The sequence below is a fragment of the Puntigrus tetrazona genome, chromosome 12, assembly GCF_018831695.1.
Source record: "Puntigrus tetrazona isolate hp1 chromosome 12, ASM1883169v1, whole genome shotgun sequence".
Taxonomy (NCBI): domain Eukaryota; kingdom Metazoa; phylum Chordata; class Actinopteri; order Cypriniformes; family Cyprinidae; genus Puntigrus; species Puntigrus tetrazona.
This window is the reverse complement of record NC_056710.1, coordinates 1,097,047-1,121,034: the sequence shown is the minus strand read 5'-3', so window position 1 is coordinate 1,121,034 and position 23,988 is coordinate 1,097,047. Positions and strand designations below refer to the sequence as shown.

The window sequence follows — 23,988 nt, the reverse complement described above, 5'->3', positions numbered from 1 at the left end:
TTTATTTGTATAACCTAGAGAGAATGTTCCCTGCAAGTTATTTTTAGTTGTCATATAACTATGCAAACTAATTAAAACTTTGCAGATGGTTCTGATTATTCTAATGGAGAAATGTGTAGTTTTGAATCATAAACTATTTTTGTCATGTCTGAAATAAGCCTATAATAAAGCGTAGACATCAAAGTAGTCAAATCGAATCATAATGAAAATATAATTCCAATTTTATAGCTGGAATTAATCAATAAGCGTAGTCAAAGCATATAATAAAGCATGGCATGCCTAATATATATTAGGGGTTTCAATATATATATATATATATATATAAAACTCATAACCAGGCAGCACTGTCACTAAACAGCAGTGTACTGATGACAGGAATCTAGTGACCTGCATTTCCCAGTGAACACCAGAGACTAATTACCATCCAGGGCATAATATAGTGGAGGTGCCTCATCATGAGACTACATGCACCTGAGAATCCATTTAAACAGCAAACAGGACAGATGGCACGCTTCAACTGTGTAGAAAAACCAGGGCTGGAGATTCAGGCCTTCACACATTCCAGCTAAGGCAAATTTAAATGCCTCAATAAACCGATCAAGATCAGATTATGTCGCCCACCGGAGAGATTATTAACAATTCTGAGTGTTCTCTCCAAAAGGCACCGGTTTATAGCACTACACACTTTGCGGATTTTTTTTTTTTTTTATTTGGAGATGTGAAACAAAATTACTGAAAATTTACAAAAGGTAAATAAATATGTAGCAGTCTTGTCCCAAAGTAATTAAATGCAATTTGAATTTTCCTTTTTACACAGATAACCAATGCAGAAAATTAATTAGCTTGCCAAGTCATCCATAGTAAATTAGTTTCTGCATGTATAAATTAAATTAAACTAAGATTACTTTTTTCATGAAAAATAATTTTTCAGTTATTTATACTATTTCTTTGTAATGGTTAGTGAAATTCACCAGCAATTTCAGAATAAAATACTTTTCTAACGATTTTTTTCAGTGTATCAGTGTTTTTTAGTATCACGTAGTATTTACTAGTTATCAGTATATTCTATTCATAATATATATATATATATCATTTCAGTTATAACATAAATTAATGTTGCGCATCTTAGGGCCATAATTCCTGAGCTTTGCTGTAGCTTTAATTCCAAGCAGCGACCCAAGGACTGAAGAGATCCTTATATCTGTATTAATCTAGACCGCTTGTCTAACATACAGTTAACAGATCCTCTGTAACCTGACTGCAGAGACACATAATCAATATCTGTAAAGCATCTCAAACAGCAGACATGTTTATCTAACTGTAGCTTTCAGTTATCAGTTTATCCAATGGTGCCCAAATGGTCAGGAGCCCCGGGGGACGAAGACCAATAATAAAACGGCCTTGTTTAAACCTGGTGCTGTCATCCATTATGGGTGACTTGGCCACATGGGGACAGCACTAAATACACACATAAATAAGGTCCAAAATGCATTAACGCTTGAGGCTACAACACAACCGTAGTGCCTTTCAGTCATCCACTGTGCTAAAACGGAAGAATCAGAAGAAGAAAATAGAAAATAAATTGAAAATAGAACCAAATGTATTTGAATAAATACAAAAGTGTAATAAATTCGGGTATGTTTACCATTGTAAATATACAGTGATATGCAGAAATGCAAAAATGGAGCATGTGATGCGCGTAATAATATAATCAGAAATGTATATACCTCTATACAGCACCTGGGTTATGTGACATACAAGGGGATGTTTGAGGATAAGCGAGTGAATAACCTTTCGGTTCAACATCGGAGGTAACTTTCAGGGTATGTAAGTGACCATGGCTTCTTACTCTCTGAAGATATGTGAGATGATAATATAAAATGTTATGTTATTTTAAAATATAAAATGTTATTTTATATTTCAGTGTTGGTTCACTTAAGCGCTATCAGGACATGTGTGATCTACTGAGAAGCCTTCAGTGGGTGTGACATATATATATATATATATATATATATATATATATATATATATATATATATATATTAGTATGGTATTGTTTATGATAAAGCGCTAATGTATGCAATAAATAAGGTTATGTATAAGGTTTATTAAAAAACCAATGGATATTTGTTTTTATATATGTTTCTTTTTTCAGTTTTGTAACGTTTTAATAAGGCTGAAAAATATAAATAGATTTATAAAGTTCTTGTGATCGAAAAATTAAATGCAATGCAAAATATAATCACAAAACTTAAATAAATATGAAGTGCGGTCTTGTCACCAAGTAATTAAATGTCATGCAAAAAACCACATACTAATTTTCATTTTTACACAGATGTCCTGATGCAGAAAAGAAATCTGCTTACCAAGTCATTTTAGTTTCATGCAAATCCACATGTGGTAAAAAATGGTATCCGTCTAAGCATTGCTTGTGGTTTATACACATTTGGTCGACTTGCCCTGACTCCGAGAGAAATTGCTCAGTTTAGCAATAATATGAACTGACCTCCTGTGAGCTGCATTATATTAGATGAATATCCACCGCTCGAACTACACAAATCCCAACAGTTCTGCTAGAGTCTATTGATAATTAGCACTGTAGAAAGTTTAGACCCCCGGATTGATTTTTCAATTACAAACAGAGCCATTTGAATCCACTACATCCATTTCTTTGCGCTAGCCTCTTTTATCCAGTGGATTCTACTAATACTTGCAGCTTTTCCCATAAGTTGTAGTTTGCGCACAGAGTTCAGGTTTTGCTTCAGGTCTAAAACGGTGACCCAACCAGGGTAGCGTTTCCAATGCAGTGCATGCAGAATTCAAGATATGAAACTGCCAAGTCACGCCTGTCAAGATTAAAGCGAAATGAAAATAAAATCGGTAAAAAGTTTTGAATGCGGCGTTAGCCACTTTCACGCTTTTCATGTTACTGAGGCGACCAATGCGAAGTCTTCATTTCCTAAATAAAGAAAAAATACTTGTACTTCAAGAACATACCGTTTCCCAACAGAAATGTTTGCATAGTGTTCCAAAAGTAAGGACAATAACTAACAAAAGATGATTTCATCCATGTCTTTTTATGTCTATACATACAGTAGGCATTTATTAGTCAGAATTTTCTGATTGATTGAATAATTCGATTTTTTTACATTTAAAAAAACATAAATATATATTTAATTAGGCGGTTGAGAAAAGTGCCCTTATCCTGGACCTAACACACTATCAAGACAGGCTACCCATTCATGCTGATATCTACCTAATTTATGAAGTTTCTACCAATTTCCAGCAAAATATTGTAGAGGGTGTTTGAGTGCTGGCCTTTAACATTCTGAGATTTGCTGTAAAACTCACACAGTTACAGCGGTTTTATTCGCGCCATGTCTCTAAAATGTTCTCTTCTGATGTCGTTTGATGGTCATGAGTAATGTTTTTGCAGAACATTGGATATCTCACTTTCACACTCATTCTTATTCTTTCCCTCTAACTGAAAGGGACAATTCCTCCCTCTCCTTCCCGCTTTGAACGATTTCCATACATTGCGTTTCCAGGCAATGTTTTAAATTTGTCTGGAGAGATTAACATTTATATTACCGCATACTGAGTCGACAGCACCTCTAACTTTCTGTCTCGACACCACTGAGACTTCATAAACAGACTTCGTACTGAGGCTTTGAGAAGCGGCCTGTTACACTCAAACAAACGCTTCATAACGGTAAACTTTAATTGCTTCGAGTACATCGTGAATAATATGATAGACTATTACTTGGAATAATAAATACTTTCAATTCCCTACTGGGTGCAATGAGATACCAACTGAACATTTACATACAATACCTATTACAAAAATGGTGGAAAATTTCTGATGCACGGTCACGGTAAACACACTTGAACTGTATGAAAACTGTCCAATCTGCCATTTTGACAAAGATGTCTCAGAGAAACAGTACATTTTCTGGGTCACATCGTTCAATAGAAGCATAAATTGCTTCTGCGATGTGTTTGTCATTTTGGAACAATGTTAAGTAGACTGTAAGTAGACTGCGCCACCTTTGTAAAGTAAGCATAACTAAACCGTTAATGTCACCGTTTGAGTCTGTATGCTCATTAGTTGCACATAATCCGTCTTTCTTGCAAACATTTGTTTTAATTGTATCTCAGACACTGAAAGACGCTTCCAGGATTTTACGTATGAACGACTTTAAAGTCACCCAAATGTTTACAAATCCATTGATATTACAGAATATTAAACTTATACTACATTGACTTTACTGTATTATGATAATAATTTAATGTCGCATTTTAATAGCAATGTCTGAATGACTTGACATACTATTTTTGTAACTGAAAATTATTTTGCTAAACTGTATAAATACATAAGCTACTGTTTAAAAGTTTGGGTGTATGTATTTACTTATTTCTATATTACATATTTTCTGTCTTCCTTGTGATTTCCAAAAAACGATAATAAAGTTTATTTATTTATTATAATTGCTTATTATGTTGAGGTTAGATGATAAATCAAACAAATTCAGTCATAAAAACGGCAAATAAATAAATTTAAAAAGGTATGTTATATATGAGCAATATCCCACAAGCAGAAGTGTGATATGACTGTAAATCAGCATATAATTATATTCATGTGCTTTACATAAAAGACTTACAAATATCTGATTTCCAAATAAATAAATGAATAGATAATATTAATAATAATAACCGTAGAGGTAATAAATGCACTGGAACACATTTCCCTTAGATGCTGAGTGAAAGTCTTGACTTGACGCATTCACATCTCAAACACACACTGTGACCCCAGCTTTAGCAGAGCAATCAAGTTAGGTTTGTTCAGTCAAACCCAGTTTACCGTCTAGTCGTGTTGTCCTTGGCAACTAAAGTCAAAATCATCCCCACGTATCACGAAAACCAGTCATCCAAACAGTTTACTTAATAAAGTAGATAGAGTCTGCATGATGAGGAGATTTTTTTAACGATCATGAGGTGAGAAACTGCTGATCGACTGTGATTTTTAACGTGCGACCATCTCTAGGGTTTTTAGAGAATGGTCCAAAAAAATAAATAAAGTAGTTTCTGTGGATGAAAATGTCTTGTTGATGCCAGACTGGTTTGAGCAGATAGATAGGTAACAGTAACTCAAATACCCACTCATTACAACCAAGGAATGCAGAAGAGTATCTCTGAAAGCACAACATATTAAACCTTGAAGCAGATGGGCTACATCTGTCAGCTAACAGCAGAAACTAAGGCTACACTTTGCACAAACTGGACAACAAAAGATTGGAAATAGGTTGCCTGGTCTGATCAACATATGGATAGTAGGGTCAAAATTTGGCTTGAATAACATCATAGCATGGATAAACCTGGTTCAGGCTGGTGGTGGTGATGTAATGGTGTGAGGGTATTTTCTTAGCACATTTAGAGCACCAGTTGAGCATCATTTAAATGGCATGGCCTACATAAATGTTGTTCTTAACTAAGTCCAACCCTTTATGACGACAGTGAACTCATCTTGTGATGCCTACGGTGCAAATCATCAACTGGTTTGTTGAACATGACAATGAGTTTACTACTCAAACGCCCTCCAAAGTCTCTCAATCCACCTTTGGGATGCGACGGAACGGGATATTCACATCATCGATGTGTAACGACGAATCTGCAGGAACTATCCGATGCCAACGCTATCTAACAACGAGCCTGTGTGTATTTTATGAGATTCATATGACCTCACTCGCATGATTTTGTATGGTTTTTCTGGACCCCAGTGACGGGTAGGTTTAGGGGTGGGGTTAGGTGTAGGTCATTTGTACGAATTCATACGAATTGTGCGGTTCATAAAAACACATGCAATTTGGCAAAAAGCATTTGTGCAAGTGAGATTGCACGAAGGTGAGATTTTGTATGAATTAGTCACCTTGTAAAATATTTGCGATTTGCATAAAATGATGTGACGGACAAACATCCTCCTTGTTGGAATAATGTCACAAAGAATTAAGACAAAAATGAACAAAAAAAGAATGAAATCTGTTTGACGCTACACATTAACCCTAAATAGCTAAAACGCTAGACTAGATATTTTTACATTTTTCCAGTGCGTTAACTCTGACAGCCCTAAAATACAAAACCTAAAACTAAAAATTAAAACTCAAGCTAAACACTAAAAATGATAAATTGAGCTAATATAGGAATTAAAACTGACAGGATAACATAACCTTGTTATTACCTTGTAAAAATCTTTTCTACGCACACCTTTCTGGAAAGGTGCATAAAAACCACAACAATTCTGCATCTTTCTATACATGCAGTATTCACCAGATAGCCGGTGAATGTGTGCTGGGCAGTGCACGAATGTTCCTTTAGATGCTGAGACGATCTATGAACGCAGTGCATGATATTCCATCTGCCTCGGTGTGAGTACCTTTGTTAGTTCCTCTCTGTTGGCTCTTGGCATGTTTACATAGCACTGCCTAGCAGGGGACGCATTCTGCCTGCCTCCCCCTGTTTTACAAGGAGCGGATTGATATAACACAGGCCTCGCAACATGAGCTGCAAGCCCTGTGAGCAGTTAAGTGCTTGGCAGGATGTTGGAGAGGTGTTCTCATAAACCGTTGAGGAAGAGAACGCGTATCGCGGACAGCATCTTCTTTCACCAGCTCGCTTCCTGATCAAAGGCAGCTGACTTGATTAGCTACATGTGAATGTGCCGTATTTTAATGAACGCATCGGTTTAATGTCATAAGGAAGCATCTCTCAGAAACAGCACTTGTTGATGCATGCTTCACGCTACGCATGTCAGAATAATCTGGATAAGGATAAAAAATAAGGTTCCTAATGGGTGTTTTCGTTTGTAAAGCAGTGGAAGAGCCATTTTTGGTTTCCCAATTAACCTTTCATCGAACAGTTTTCTTAAAAGTACCATATTGAGAACATTTTAGTCATCTGAAAAACTTTTGTTGGTTTCACAGATGTTAAAGGTTCTTCATGGAACCGCCGATGCTAAAATAGATGCAACACCAAAAAAATATCTTATTATTCATTATGCATTTAAATAAATAATAGATTTAGAGATCTTATTGTGGCTGAAACTATGATACTACTGTACATTTTTTGTAAGGAATATGGCTCATTTTGCAAATGTGATCTATGGGACTGAAAAACATCAACCGAGCGCAAACAATGTCCCCATACTTTTTTTAGCAACCTTGATTCTGGGCAAGTTTTCCCAATCCATTTTCTCCATAATGATTTAAAGAAATCTTCAATAAAGTGTAATGGCATTAATAAAACCGACCAGCTCTGAAATGAATCACAAAACATAAAAAAATAAAAATAAATCAGCCAAAAGATAAAAGACCAGACTTAAAATTCATCCCAAGAACAATCACAGAACATTGGACTTTAGACAACGTGTCTAAATTAAAAATATAATGAATAAAATAACGTCCCAGAAATGGTAGCGCAAATCAAACACCACTACGACAAATGAATTAGCATGTCATTAAAAAACTGTCTACTGCATAATCACTCAAAAACAATATTCACACTAGACTAAATAATTAACAGAATCAGGAGCAGAAGGTAAAATTGGAGCTTGGATAAGTTCCGTGCGGCTGGAACTAAAAAAAAGGCATTCTGTCGCTTCTTCCAATCGTGCGAATCTCGTTATGATTGGGTCACATGACCCTAATCAGTCTCAATAAAGTCTTCCTCTACTAACTTCTCAAGAGGTGTGGAGAGCAAAGGGAGAGCAAGACGTGAGGTCTAGTTCAGCATCTCCAAGTCTTTTTCGCACTGTGACGCAGCCACTTCAGACTGTGACCGCTCATTATGTTCATTAGGAAACGTGTGGTTCCAATCAAACGCTCTGTCACACCAATGCACATCAGCCGACCAGAACTCATCATCCCCGTGAGAAGCCTCTTGCCGTCTTGGCAGACAACGGAGAAGATAGTTAAAGAAGGACTGACACTGGAACTCTTTGATAATGAAGAAAGTGGCAGAAATTGTGTTGTTGAGATCAGCCAGTAGGTTAAAAAATCCAGAGCTGATATATGTGGTTTATATCAGTTTTATCAATAAATATTTTGATGCGCTCAAATTACGCTGGCTATTGTTTGATATTCTAGCCGGTGAATGATCAGTAATGTGAAACAAAAAATATTAATTTATACAGATCCTTGCAATAAGATAAACAGCACCGTGCCGATCAGATATCCTTGGTTCACCCGGTGATGCTTCATTGTTTGGTTTGGTAATCTATGCCCAGATAATTTATTCTTTCAGCATGGAAAAAGACTTCTATACGCAGAAGGCGTCTATCAATCTTCTGTTATGGAGTACGAAATACAGAGTTTGCTGTGAAAAGAGTACTTCTTTCAGGAGTCAAACCTCCTGGACTGCCGCCATCTTGAAGAATGGCTGTAGTTATAGGTGTCACTCGCAGCTGTTGGATAGAAAAGTTTCGAATTTCTCTGTCCTTTGCTCTCTCGGCTGTAAAAGGCTGGTTTTGAAGGAGATGAATGTGCGCAGTCACTCCTGAATTGCAGTAAGGTTGAGGACTATCACAGATGACTTCCCCTTTGTCCAAAACCTCAATTTCTTCCATCTAGCAGCCCACTTGCTTTAACACACGAGGCACTCGTAGCTGTTCAAACATCCCAACTCTGAAGAGTACCAGGAAGGTGGCCACTTCAGGAATTTCAAGGTCATGAGCTGTTTCGAGATTCACAAGCCAGAAGATCATGAAAGTTTGTTTTAATACTGATGCATTTTGACATATTTTTACCAGTTACTTACTGGTTGCTCGTTAGGATGCGCGACATAATAATACAACATAATAATAATTATCATTATTATTATTATTGAGCATCAAATTAGCAAATTAGAGGATAATTTGACACTGAATACTGGACTTTGCCATCAGAGTAATAAATGACATTTCTTAATTAATGAAAGAAAAAATTAATCAAATAAATGCAACTTTTAAATGAAGTGTGTAACTTGCTTTAAATCAAGAAATTAATTTCAGTGACAATAAATTATATTCAAATTAAATATACAATAAATTAAATAATAAATAAATAGATTTATTTATTTAAAAAATGTTCAGCACATTTCAGGCTCTGGATCCATTATAGCAAAAAAAAAGAAAAGAAAAAAGGTACAAAAAAAGAGAGAAAGAAAAAAACTAGCTCGTTAAAACTTGATAATGGTGGTGGCCATTAGTTCGACTTTAAAAGGTTAGTCATGCTATCCTTGTTTGGGTCATTAGAGAGGTGTCTGGCAGAGAGCAAACTGTTATTATGATAGCAGAGCGACTTTAAATTATAGTCAGACATTCAGACGATCCCGTGGCTCGTGATCATTATAAGCAATACGCAGTCCTGCGCTATCATCTTATAAAAGCCTTTGACTTCGTAATGAGGAAGAAAATCATTGAGAAATGCTTCGCCGTCATCACCCTTGAGCCAACGATGACTTCAAGGGAGTTAGAAATGGCCATTTTCACAAAAGCCTGAAATAAACAGCCCCTATCAAAATGAATAATCCAAACATCTGACTCGAAATCTGATTCTCAAAAGGCTGCGTTAAAAAAAAAAAAGCGCACGCCTATTTAAAGATAAATTTGCCTTTCAGCAACACTGCTTTACAACTAAGAGAAAACCTGTGGCTTTATCTCGCTTAGACAGCCTTGAACTCCGAGCACGTATTTCCATCAGAAAAGCAGGTATTAATGAAGTCATATTCTGTGCCATATACCAACCCCGAGCGAAGGGACACTGCCAAAAAACGAAGGGTGAAACCATCTCCCCTGGGGATTTCACCACCGATATTCAATGCGAAACGGTTTCTATGGCAACAAGCGACTCGTGGCACTTAATGCAACAATGAACTGGAGTGACAGATAATGCGTTGCTCTCTAAATTTTAGCTGCTAATGCCCTTAATGAGTCTGGATGCTGAAATCAAAGAGGGAGTTTTGTGTGGCTGGCTGTCTTTGAATGGGACCTTTCCGTGCAGAGCTAATGAGGGCTCAAATGGGAGGCATCTACAGCGCTTCCATTTACACAGCATGAGACAGATGTGGTGCAACTTATGCTTTAAGATATTAACAACGTCACCCACATCAGTTTTTCCATCTGTCGAATGTTTTTTTTTTTGTTAGTTAGGTTTTTTTTGACTGCCATTTTGTCCCACTGTAATTTTGTGTTCTTTTTTTATTTATTAGTTTGTATTTACCCTAAATAATTACATTATTTAATGGCAGTATATCATGGTTTATTCAAAAATATCAGCGGAAGAACTGATAATAAGAAGAAATGTTTCCTGAGCTGCAAATGATTATAGAATAATTTCTGAAGTATAAACACGAAACTTTATAATTAATTAAATATTAAAATAAATATTAAATATTTAATTAATTATAATTAAATCTTTATAATTATTTTAAATTGTAATAATAATATTTTATATATATATATATATATATATATATATATATATATATATATATATATATATATATATACTTGGTACATTTGACTGGTAATATATTATTATTATTATTATAATTATTATTATTATTATTATTATTATTATTAATAGTGATTTTTTTATATATATAAATTAACTACCATGGTGGAAAGCACAATTTAGACAATTTTCTTAGCATACAGTTCTAATATTGAGATGAACAATTAATCTGTTCGAAAAATTAAATCTGTAATCAAATTCTCAGTATCTGCTTCTGCTCTAGAATGGAATTTCCTCTTCGATGACATCAGTTTAATGTCCTGGGAAGAATATCGTTAACCCCTGACCTCTAACCCTTAGTTTGCTGTAGACAGAGAGACAGAGAGGAGAAGCACTACAATAAAAACCCTGCCCTCTAATGAAGTAGGCAACTACTTCCGGTTAACACAGGCTTTAAAAAAAACATATTCAAAAAAATTTTTTTTTCTTTTTTATGAGCTCGCAAGTTATAACCATCACTGCAGATATCATCGCAAAAAGCTCAGCCCAAAAGAAAAGATCAATTATCACCCGATCTCATTTCAAAACCTGTACGTCCTTCTTTCCGTGGTGCAATACAAAGGCAGAAATATCTTCTTTTGTGTTCTCCGGGAAGAAAGTCGCACAGGTCTGAAATGACATGAGAGGGAGTAAATGATCACAGGATTTTCTTTTCGAGCGAACTAATCTTTTAAGCTTTCTTTTAAAGCACACCGCATGAATCTGGGTCTCTCAGCGGGTGCAGTGATGAGGCACTGTAAATGACAGATAGGGATTCTTTTCCCAGTTGTACAGATGTCGTGTGTTTACTGAAACGCCACCGACAGTGCTAGTGTACTAGATGTACAAAAATTAAGCATTTTTTGCGACTCCAACTGTAACAGAAATATTATCGTTATCCATGTATAGTTTGACTGTTGTACTTCTGGTGTGCTTCTCATGCAGCTGTGACTCCCAGCACCCTTCTCTGACGAGCTCGGTCCTTGTAGTTTAAGACTATACAGTGTGTAGAGATCAGTAAGCTCTGTGATCACCGGAGAGCCTCTGCACTGCTAAATCAGTTTTGCTTGGTTTCGCCTTGATGTATTTATGCGTCGTTATTTTTCACCTCTCTCCTGATCTCTCTCCTTGCTTTTTTTCTCTGCTTTTAGGATGTGCCGGTTGCCATCAGGGTGGTACCGAACTGAGAATGGCGCCGAAATTGTGTCGCAATTCCAGAATTTGATTTGAATTTAAATCAAGATAGCGAACAGGATGCAGAATTGCAATTTGGATATGAATTTAAGTAATTAAAAAGTTATACATTTATGTAACTGCTGTAAGTATGGAGCATTGAAATATATATTTAAATAAATCAATGTTTGAGATAAAAAAAAAAAAAAAAAAAAAAAAAAATATATATATATATATATATATATATATATTGTTATCTTAGATAAATAAATTATTTTTACAGCTTATTTTACCAATTATTTGCTATTTCTATATTAATAAAATAATATTAGAATTTTTTTATATTTATTTAATTAATCTGAGATTATATTTTTATAATTAACATAAAACTCTTGTACTCCTCCTATAGCAATGCCATAGCATTTTGGCTAAGATGTAATAAGATTGACTTGGTCTCATGAGACCAGAGTATGGATTCCCGGAAGTCTGTATTTTGTAAATATGAGTCTTGTAAAAGGTTAAATGAGTTTATTGTGCTTTGGCTACAGCAGGTAGTTCCGGTGTGGATAAACAAGCATGCATGCCACTTCTGCAGGCTGCGTCTTACTCTGAGAGATAAACAGTCGCTCTTCTCGTAGCTTTTGCTTGGTATTTTTCCTGCTCTGTTTCTAGCGAAAAGTCACTCGTCGCTAAATGAAAGCTCGAAGACCTGATTATTTCATTTTAGCAGAAATCAAACCAGGCAGAACAAAATATTACAATTTCATATTAAGCACTTTGAAAACATAATATTAAAAACAATAAAAAAAAGTGATTTCAGTCATTTTAAGGTGTCGTCAATACGTCACTATTGTACGTTAAAATGTGGAAAATAATGCTTGTGTACGTTTAGATGCTGTAAATATGTTAATATGTATGTTATAGTAAACATACGTCTTGTAGAACCATATATAATATTGAAAAAACCTAATGCTGGGCACTTTATTTTCTATAATATATGTCTGTACTGTGTGCGTTTATCATGTACATAAAAAGACACACGCACATATATTCAACATTATATTCATATAATATATATTATATAAAAATATATTTATTATATAAACATAAAAAAATTCTTAAATATACACATGCATTTGTTTTTGAATTTATTTTTGTAATAATATACACAGTACAAACACATATTATTTCCACAAAATCTTGGGATGCAATTAATCATTGTCCAACACTAAAAAAAAACAAAAAAAAACGTAACCAGCAGCTAAAAGAAAAAATTGTTTGATTAGACTTTATAAAGCTTGCTACACAAGAAGACAGAGAGAGAGAGAGAGAGAGAGAGAGAGAGAGAGAGAGAGGGAGTACTTGTTTTTTGTATTTTTCTCAGAGGCAAAAAGCTAAAAAAACAAAAAAAGATGCTGAAGATTGTACTTCATCATGACAAAATAATGTGTTGTGGTTGTTTCCCATCTTTGTGGCTCTCTTCAAATCTGAGGAAATGGCCTGGCATTTGTCGCACTTAAGAGATGCAGATGAGACACAGATTCTGACTCACCTCTTTCCGTCGCTGGTAGATATCACACTATTTCACGCTAGACACACCAATGCTAACATCCCTACCAGTGTCAACAACAAGGACGCAAACACAAGAAAGATCAGTGATTTAGCAAAGACTGAAGAGCCGTCACGCAGCAAGACAAACAATGCAGAATCTTCTAACAAAACACAGTGTTGCGTCTGGTTTAACGGGGACCAGAGTGCGTTTTGATAATTAAATTAAGCGGGGCTTGCAAATTATTTTGCCAGGCTGACGTGCATGCAAATCAGCTTGTCGTATTGTTTTAGAAATACAAGACGTGTGAACCATGTCAAACACGAAGAGAGCAATACGTAACTATATTTGAATTATTTATTGCGCAAACTATACAATAAAAGTCACGAGACGATCATGCCTCGTATTTCATTTTCAGTTTAAATATTTAAAGTGACACGGACGGTAATGGTATGCAAAGGAATTTAGGCTACTTCATATATGTACATATATGTACATATCCCTAACAGAAAAGCTTGTGTGTGTGTGTGTGTGTGTGTGTGTGTGGTTTCCATGGTTACTCCCTCCTGAGAGTAGCTGTTCTTGCTAAGTTAAGGATGACAACACAGTGTATGTGTTGCCATGGTTACTCACTCCAGATTGTGGTTCGTCTTTGCACAGTTATGAAGCGAATGTGGATTTTCATCCTTATGCGAGTATGTCTGTATATCCGCATACGCGTAGGGTCAAATGTAACTGACGTTTTGCGCAAAAGGTACACAAGATTTTAAAGCGATCATGAAATGGAGAAGCGAAATGCGGCATAATATGGGCCTTAATCGGTGGCGTTCGGTCCCAAGTCATTTGAGAGAAAGTTCATGGGATGATTAATGTAAACACGAATATGAGTTGATCCCTTGTCATTTGGAATATAACGTAAAGCTAAGAAAGAGTTAAGAGTAAGTGCATAAAAAAAAATATTTTCTCCTCTCTGACTCTGTATGGAGCTGTTGCTGACAGATCTTGATTGCCGAAAATCACATTGCGTTGTTATGCAAAACCAAATTACCTTACATTATTGTATGTAATCAAGGAAGATATTTCTGAACAGCTTAGTCAAAAGAGTGATACCGCTGTGTCAAACACACTTAGAAAACACTTGGTGCAAACTATTTCTAACCTCTAGAAACATAATATACAAATCTTAAACTGCATTTCATGAACCCTTGAATTAATTGCAATTGCAGATGTGCAGGTGCATTGGTGTTCTCCTCACTCACTCTGTACCGTAGCAGTCCTGGTGCAGTTGTAGAGGATGGCGAGCTCTCCGAACACCTTCCCTGGTCCCATGGTGCAGAGTTTCATGCCTTCTTTGGTCACCTCCACCTTGCCATCTGAAAGCAATCAGAAGATAAATCCCTAAATCCATTGATGATGCTCTGTTCATGAAAGTAAGCATGACAGTCTGGAAATGCATCTGTGCCGTCTGCCTGGATCGGACCCAGCCTGGCCTAATCCATTCCAATAACAGTCTCATTTCATTAGGGCTAGCAGACGTGAGCAGAAGCTTCGAGGGGGGAAGTGGGAAAGGTAGGAACTCTCTAATGTAATGGGCGCGGAGAGAAATAGGCCAGTGGAAAAGACGAGGGGAAGAGAAAGGAGCTGTGGATTAGCAGAGTATTATGCCTGAACTGTTAGATGAGATGCAGTGAAAACATACTGAGAGGACCTGAGACTGTTATTGCAGGATTCATGCGTAGGACACACGTAATGTCTTCTGCGATAGCTCATGGGAAATTCAACAACGGTCTTGGCTGAAGAGCTCATGTGTCACCTCAAGCGGTTTTCGAATTACACAGAGGCTTCCGGGGGGGCCCTACTTGGAATAAAGTAGGTCTGAGGAAGCGCTTCCTGCTAAACGCCGGCAACAGAGCGGTAGCACGCGTAAGCAATGTTTATGCACAGACCGACAGTGATGTCATGTTGTTCAAATAAAAAGCATACCCGGGGCATGGACTTGATAATAAGCTTTAATAATCACTGTGCGTGTGTGTGTGCGTGCGTGTGTGAGTGTGTGCGTGTTAGAGTTTTTTTCACCTGCTTACACGCAAAACCTTTACTTTTCAAAATCTTTACTTTTCACACAATTTCTGAAACCTGACACTCAAACACCAGAAGCACGCACCAAATCAGCAAAACCACATGCTAATTCTCAGCCTTCGACTCAGTTTTCAATTTCATAAAACAGTTTTTGCAAAAAACAACACGCAATTCTCTATGTAACACAAAAATCTAACAGTAAGTATCTTGACTTTCTTTTTAACTCAAGTTGTGCATTTTTCAGATCAAAAATGTAATTCTCAAAACTACTTATTCAACCTCCCCGTCATCTATTCCCTTGTGCACATCAAAAAACAGAACATCGTTGTTCTTTAGATCAAGTTACGATTGCTTTCAGGCGATTGATTATGTTCATTTTTCTGTTGGTCATGTCATGTTGCTCAAAATGTATTACATAGTTCTATGTGCACTAGTAAAAGTGTAACTGTGAATCATATACAGTTTCTTTCAATCTATTCCACATACAGTGTACATTTGTACTTGTCAAAGAGATATACGGCATGCATAAGAAATGAAGCCTTCTGCATTTCAGTAGAGTAACTGTGATCCAAACTGTGGCCATAGTCTACTTCAGGAAATACTGACAGAGTGCAGTGTTACTGTATATGGACAAGTATCTTGTTTGTGAACAATAACACAAGGACTTTTCATTCAGATGGCACTGTTCTGTTCATTGACATAAATACTTACTTTTGAATGATGAACTAAAGATTTAGAGTAAGTTACAGGCTTTTTCAGGTATCACATTGTTTGGTATTGCTTGTACAAACAGTTTTGAGAAATGCACATACTTATTTTCCAATATTACAGTGAGGATGATTTGAGAAATGCACCAAAGCGGTTTTAAACAATGGATACAATGTATTTCCTTTCTTTCTTACTGTTTACTGTAATACTGTGTTCACTGATGCTTACAGCAAAAAGAAAAATTGTTTTCAATCTTGCGTTCATGTTTACTATTATTTTAGACACACACACACACACACATATATATGTATATATGTACTGTATATGTATATCCAAAGACATAATATTATGGCAAATGTGTTAAAAATTAAATTGTTTGTTTTCAATCTTGCAGTCATGTTTACCGTGATTTCATGGTATGTATATGTATATCCAAATACATAATATTATGACAAATGTGTTTGCAATGTAAAACAAATATGTGTGTGTGTGTGTGTTAAAGTATATGATTTTTCAATGTAGTCTCAAATTTGAATCATCTGAACAATAACAGTGAGGTTCCTCACTGCGGGGGAAGAACCACACTTTTTCTTCATCGTGTTTCTTGGTAGGCTATTCTGGTTCTTTGATGCTATCAGCAAGACTAATCCCAACAAGGCTACAAATACACTGACCCAGAATCAGTTTGTTGAGGCTTTATTCTCCTGCCACCTGGGGTCTGTCTAATGACGGATCCCAAACACCACTGGCCATCCCAAGCACTAACAGCGCAAAACAAAAATCCTCCACTTTAAGCCCACCATGAAACACCAGCCCACTCAGTCAATGTATAAATATGTCGAATTGCTTTTAAATAAAAAAATTAGAAACTGAAAAACTAGACACTTGGCAGACATAAGCCCTAACAGACTTTAAGTGTTCAAACATTAAGTGTAGCATTTCACCAGTTGCTCACCAACAGATCCCCTGAAGTGATTGGGTGCCGTCAGAATGAGAATCCAAACAGCTGATAAAAACATCAATCATCCACGTGACTGCAGTACATCAATTCACACTGGTTCTCAATTCCGGTCATGTGGGCTCCCTGCTCTGCACATTTTGCATGTCTCCCTTATGGGCTGGTATTTTGTCCAGAAGCAATGGTTTACAGTTTAAGACAGATTTGTGCAGATTTTCTGACTCAAGACTGAAGAGGTGTGGATTACATGTCTTTATGATTTTTGTTAGCTGTTTGGACTCTCATTCCGACTAGGGCTGCACGATTTTGACAAAAATCCTAATTGTCAATTATACCCTTGAAATTGTAATTGCGATTATTAATTATGATTATCACAATTTACACCGAATGATGTACTGCATGCCATATTGTACTGCATGCCATATTTTTACATGAACATAATCAAGATGAAAACACTAACCGAAAAACCTTTATTGCTTTTCTATAGTATTAAGTCTATTATACATTGGATTGGTTTATTCTTTAAATAAATAAAAAAACTATGAATGGTATTATAATGTTAAATTAAACCTAAAATTAAAGCTTAAGACAATCTGTAACTTTAAACAATTAATTGCTACATTTAAAGGATTACATAATTGGCATCCATAATTATAATTGTGATAAGAAAATCGATTATGCATCCCATTCTCTACATAGAATCCATTGGTGATGAGCAAGTGATGCAATGCCACATTTTTCCAAATATATTCTGATGAAGAACCAAACTCAATCAGTTAACTATTCTTTTATAACAATTTCTGGGTTTGGTCTGTAATAAAATAAATATGTTTCCTCAAAACTGATGCAGCTGCAAATACAACACCTTAAGTCATTTTAACGTACGGCCATAACTTAGATAGATAAAATCAGGGCACATACTACAAGAAAAATAGTAAATACCAAACTGACCCAGATTCATGGGCTCAGTGACTGTAATAGTTGAAGCGAAAAGCTACTGGTCGGCATTGAAAAGCTAAAATTACGCTGTTTTGCTCTATGAAAAATCTAGATCAACTAATTGTGCAAATGGCTCTCTGGGATCTTCAAAGACAAATGCATTCATTAAAATATCTCGACTATACATCCTCTGTAAATATTAATGATCAAATCTGTAATCAGAATAACATTAAAATATTTTATATACTGTATATTTAACACTGTTAGGTTATATTAGATATACAATCGTTGCAAAATTTCTGGATTTCAGCACAGGTTAATTATTACATTATGTCCAATTTACTACATTTTCTATTCTTACATTTCACAAGTTGTATGTATTTTTAGGTAAGTGTATGTAAGCTCATTTCGGGGTTTTTAATAAACTTAAATTGTAATTTAATTAAACTATTATATTAGTAAAGCGGTTCTTTTAAAAGTGAGTTCTTAGGCAACTTTGGCATCATTTCTTAAGGGATAGATATACTTTTCTAATGGTATCATTAATTGTAATTATTCTACCGGTATTGCAATAGCATGAAAATATCATTGCCTCTGGTTCAATATTTCTGTGAGAATGAAAAATGAAGCGGCGTCTGGTAGAGCCTTCGAGTATCACCTTTGCAAGCTATCTAATCCTGTTTATGTTACGCAAACCTGCTCCTGAGCGGGTTTGGGCTTAAGGACCTGTTGCTATGACAACGACTCAGATGAGCTTTGAAGAACAGAATAATCCAGGATTGTGTCAAATCATCAACAATTAAATCCAGCTAACTCCATAATCGACATGGAACAATGGGAGCCCTGTTGTCAGTGACATCACCGGCTGATATTAATATTTTTTGACACAACTCAAGTCAGAAGTGACGTCAAAGTCAAGTCTCGAGCATTTCATATTCAAAGTCTCGTGTTCTGAGGCCGCTCTGACACCTGCATGGCAGAAATACATCACACCGAATGTGACGCTGTCGATGTCTTCTCTCTAAAGTTTTATTATATTTCCATCATGTTCTCATGGCTTTATCTTGGCAGGGCAATATGAGGAATGAGGCTGGGCACAAAAGAAGACTGTTGTTATCAGGGAGCTGTGACTGTCAGCCTGTTTTCGGGCAGGTCATGCTGACTGGTACTCTATTATCACTGCCTGCGTCCACAACCAAGGGAAATAACCTACTGTAACTAGGAAGGAAAACGTGGCATGCTTTAGGGCTCGGAGACAGCAAGATGAAAAATTGATAATGCTGGCTATCTTCTGAGCTGGCAACTTTATAACGGAGTACATGCAATTAGTAGAATTTCCTTACACTTTATTTTAATGTCCAATTCTCGCTATTAACAAACCATTAACCACAATAAACTACTAATTTGCTGATTATTCATATTTAGTAAGAACATTGTTAAGTTTGGATGTCAAATATTGTCACTCGGATCATGTGCTTTATATGTACTAATGAACAGGCAATATGTTATTAATAGGCATGCTAAAGCAACTAGTTGACAGTGAGAATTAGCCTTTATAACATAGTGTTACCTAGAATTGAAAGTAGCAATTCTGTTAACTTTATTCACTGCAACAGTTCTCAAAAGAGCAGCTGTCTGAACAACACATATTCAAAAACGTGTTTTTTAACAAGTTCAGTATGTCAGTTTATTGAATCTTTTAATTTAGATAGACAGACAGAGAGACAGGATAGATGGATGGATGGATGGATGGATGGATAGATAGATAGATAGATAGATAGATAGATAGATAGATAGATAGATAGATAGATAGATAGATAGATAGATAGATAGATAGATATTTTAAACGTAGTAGTTCATTCTACTTTTACTGTTTAAAGCTTGTTGAACAATAAATAATGTAATTCTTTTAATGTAATTTCAATGTACCTCACTAATTGTTTTCAAACCATTTTAAAGCCTCCAAACACTAAAATTAAAATGAATCAAATTCCTTAAATAGCTCTGATGTAGTTCACTACTTTTGCCACTACAGTATGCAATGCCCTGTAAACAATCTGAGTCATCGTTCTAATGAAAAAGATGATGAAAATGTGGTTTTGATGAAAGGAGCGTTGGAGGTCAGCTCTGAATATTGAACATGACACTTGGACTAACACGACTTGAGATCTATATATTAAAGCTGGCGGGTTTTATTTAACGTAGGGTTATTCATTACATAATAGGTTAAAGATCTTCTGAGGATAAGCATCTTCGGGATCCTATATTAAATGACTGTGAGAAGTAAAGATAGGACTCGTATGATTTGCTTCACAGTATGTAGCGCATTGCTTCTTCTTTAAACGAGTCCATGGTATTTGATTCTGTGTTAATGAATCCACCGGTTGGAGGCCAATTACTCTGACTCACCCTAAACCAGCATGACTGAGACTACCGATCTCCCACCTGTCTTTTATTCAAGGACAAAGATAAGGAGACACTTCACCCAAAAATACACATTTTACTATTTAAAATTAATTTTATGTCATGTTAAGTATACAGTTCATGAGAGTTTCCTGCAACACCTATTTTGCGTACAATAGTGGCCATTAACCAATTGGATTCGCAATTGGGACAGGATGGTTCATTCAAAAGTTGCAGAGAACAATTCATTTATAAATAGAACTGATATTTCTCAGTGATCTAGTCACAGTAAATATCCAATTAGTGGGCACTTAGTGGTTAGATTATAGAGAATAATACCTAGAAAATGAAATAGATTTTTTTTTAGTATAGTTTTTTAGTTTATTTACAAGTAATGTGGACTACATATGTTTTTGTCTATTTGGAGCTTAAAGGCTTTTTTATGTTCTTAAAAAATCATGCAGGTTTGAAATGATAAGACTGAGCAAAAAATAACTATTGTGAGAGAAAGAAAAGAACAGAAAATGTCTAGTTTTTTTGTCTGTCCAAAATATAGCACTTACTCTTTATACAGACATCTATTTCTTACTAGGAGTCTCAAACAAAACTTCTATTATCCAGAGGTTTGAGTCCACAGTGGAAAAAAAAGGTACATTGTTCAGAGATAAATTTCACAGTTAATTACAAATAAATGTTACAACACATTGAATTGAACATGAAATTCTGAAGCAGAAAGACAAAAATAGTATTTCCCTGTAAAATGCAATTAGCTTTTCTAACAACTTACAAATTACAGTGCAAATTACGCATTTTACAGTGCATGAATTGGTACAATAGTCCAATTCAGCAAATGGTCCTTCCTCAGGAGTTCATAATATCAAACTTATACCAGTTTTGTGCATTGATAGGGGGAAAAACATGCATTGAATACTAAAAGTTACATGGCAGCTAAGCAATCTGGAGCGCTTCTGAAAATAGCGCAGCAAAATGCATTAGTCTGTCAATGAATGGGTGGTTCAGGCATTTAACCAATTATACAGCGCTTCATTTTGATCAGTTTGCTGAAGCATGTTGGTAAATAACATGTACCTTCAATTTACTTTCTATGCCAATAAATGTTAAAAGATGTTTCCAGCAGACAGTTAGTTTTGCAGCATATTTTTGGTAATCGAGATCTGGCAGCACCAACACAGTGTTCTGCTTGCGTAGGTAATTCTCAGGCAGCTTTTCTTGTGCATGAAATCACCCACATGCCAATAAACCAATGAGAATGCGGAACAATAATGACAATGTCTGGCACATATACAGACATGTTCAGTTAAACGAACAGTTACATGCATAGTATATAAGTTACATCTCGAATTTAATATTAATTAGCCAGTCCCCAAACAAATTCTCTCAAATGGCTTGAGTATGCAGAGGGTGAGCGTGATTTCACCAAGTAGATGTTCCTGGATCAACATTCTTGTTGATCCTGGAACAAGATTCCATTCAACCAATTAGATTTGAAGGATCACTTTTCAGGAAAAATCAGTTTTAGGCTTATGATCAGGGTTAGGTGCTTCTACACTTATGTTAATCACCTACAATTTCCCAATGAGTTTAGAAATCATTTTAGAAATTTTGAATAGGGTTAGGTTTAGGGGTCGGGATTGGGATAAGTCTGTACTTTTGGAAAGTGATGATCCAGGATCATGTCTTACATATCTTCACAGCTTATATGGACTGAATGGCCCTGCTACACAGTAAACACAAAATCAGAGCTTTTATTGGTATCTGAATGTGATTTAGACGTTAATAAGACAAACCTCAAAGGACGCATTTGACTTGAATGACTGAATGACATGAAGAAGGTCTGAGGCTGGAGATTCTATATGTGTCTACCCAACGTTCAAAGCCCTGCTGGCTGCATTTACATTGTCAGAAAAAAATGTTGCACGCTTTGTTGCACATATGTAAATGTGGATTTTGAATCTGATACATGGACATCGGACAACATAGATATCGGATTCAAGTCTTAGAAAGTAAAGGCAAGCCAAAAAAATTGGACATGGTCAAAATCACATCGGATCTGTCTATTAAAACTTACAGTGTAAACGCAGCCTCTGTTTTTGTCACACAGACCATGTATTTTGCTGAGAAAGCGTGATCATTTCAGACATTCGGTGTGACCTGTGACACCTCTGATGGTTTTGTGTAGGAGTCCCATTGCACCGCTCTCCAATTAAAGTACCTCAGTGTTGGAGGAACTCGAGGAAGAGTGGTTCTGAGCGTTGGAACGGCAACTCGTACTTTCAGTGTGTACTCAAACCTGTTTGTTTGATCTCTCCCTGAACCCACTCCCCTCTTTAGAGCATCAAACATGAGACATGAACTAAAGGGCAGCATCTCTGCCCTTACTAGTACTGCATTTTCTGCTTACTAGTCTTTTTTGACAAACTATATGTAGCTCTCAACATATATGCTCCCAATGCTTTTAACACTGGTGTTAGTTGAAATTGCTTACAGTAGAACAGGGGAGGCATAAACGTGTGAAAGCCATTTTGATAAAAAAAAAAAAGGCTTTGCAACTAAGGCAGGGCATGTGCCCTTTAAGCATGATAGGGGAATTATCACTGGTTATCACAGAAATAACTTTCCTATTATAATAAACCTCCACTCTGACAAAAAAAGTTATTTTATACAGATTGTGTTAAATTACTGACCATCTTTTAGAGGATGTCAGGTTTTAAGTGAAAATATATAATAAAAAGGCAACAATATATTTTCTGTTCATGTTTGAAACTGGATAAAATTGCTGTAATTAAATAAAAATAGGTTTGTTGACTTTTTCCACATTTTCATCCATTAGCACATTATTATAAAATGTATTAAAATTCAGGACAGTGCATCGCATTTTTAGAAATAGATAGTATGCATACCTTTCTCCGTAAAATTGTGCTTTCCTTGACTTATTTTAAATGTAAAGGTTTTCTCATTACAGAAGTACCCCAGGGTTCTGTCCTCAGACCACTGTTTTTCCTTATCTACAATATCAAATCTGCTAGATTCCTTAATTAAAACACATGCCCTTTCCCACCAATACCATACCCAATTCCACATCTCATATCCTCCTCTCTATCTCAGATCTTGGCTGGTATTAAATTAGATTATTTTAACCGAATGTGCAAGTGAAATCTCCTCTTCCTACCAGACGCCTCTCCCACAGACTTTCTTTTGTTTGAATGTCATACAGTACATACCCAGTCTGTTTTTTTTTTTTTTCCGAACTGACCATTTGACATTAAATGACTACACTGCACACGCTTGCTCTTTAAAGATAGAAAAATAAGGCTTTTTTGACGAGCCTCTCATGCTAGAGGTTTTGGCGCAAACCCAATTTTAGCATCAGAGTCCGGTTCAGTTGGTTGGTGTGAAAACGGTTTTCGAATTTGGGTGCGCACCACTAAGTCTGCTTCAAAACGTCCATCTTGCCACACGTGAGTGAACTGCTTTTGCAGACGTATAATTTGCATCTAGACACGCTCCCAGTCACACTAATTACAGAATAATGCATTTCTCAAAGCTGCTTGCCTCTGAATAAATTGCCTTTGAAAAGCATTTCTTTGCATCTCCTGCATTGCATTTGAAGACAAACTCAAGTTCCTTTCTGTAAG

At 35.9% G+C, this 23,988-nt stretch overlaps 1 protein-coding gene across 1 annotated transcript in view; it reads right to left on the bottom strand.

Moving 5' to 3' along the window:
* Window positions 1-23,988, bottom strand: part of prkg1b (protein kinase cGMP-dependent 1b) — a 111,873-nt gene that overhangs the window by 61,114 nt on the left and 26,771 nt on the right. The window contains 1 exon segment of the mRNA XM_043253965.1: window positions 14,505-14,618. Coding sequence (XP_043109900.1) covers window positions 14,505-14,618 — 114 coding nt within the window.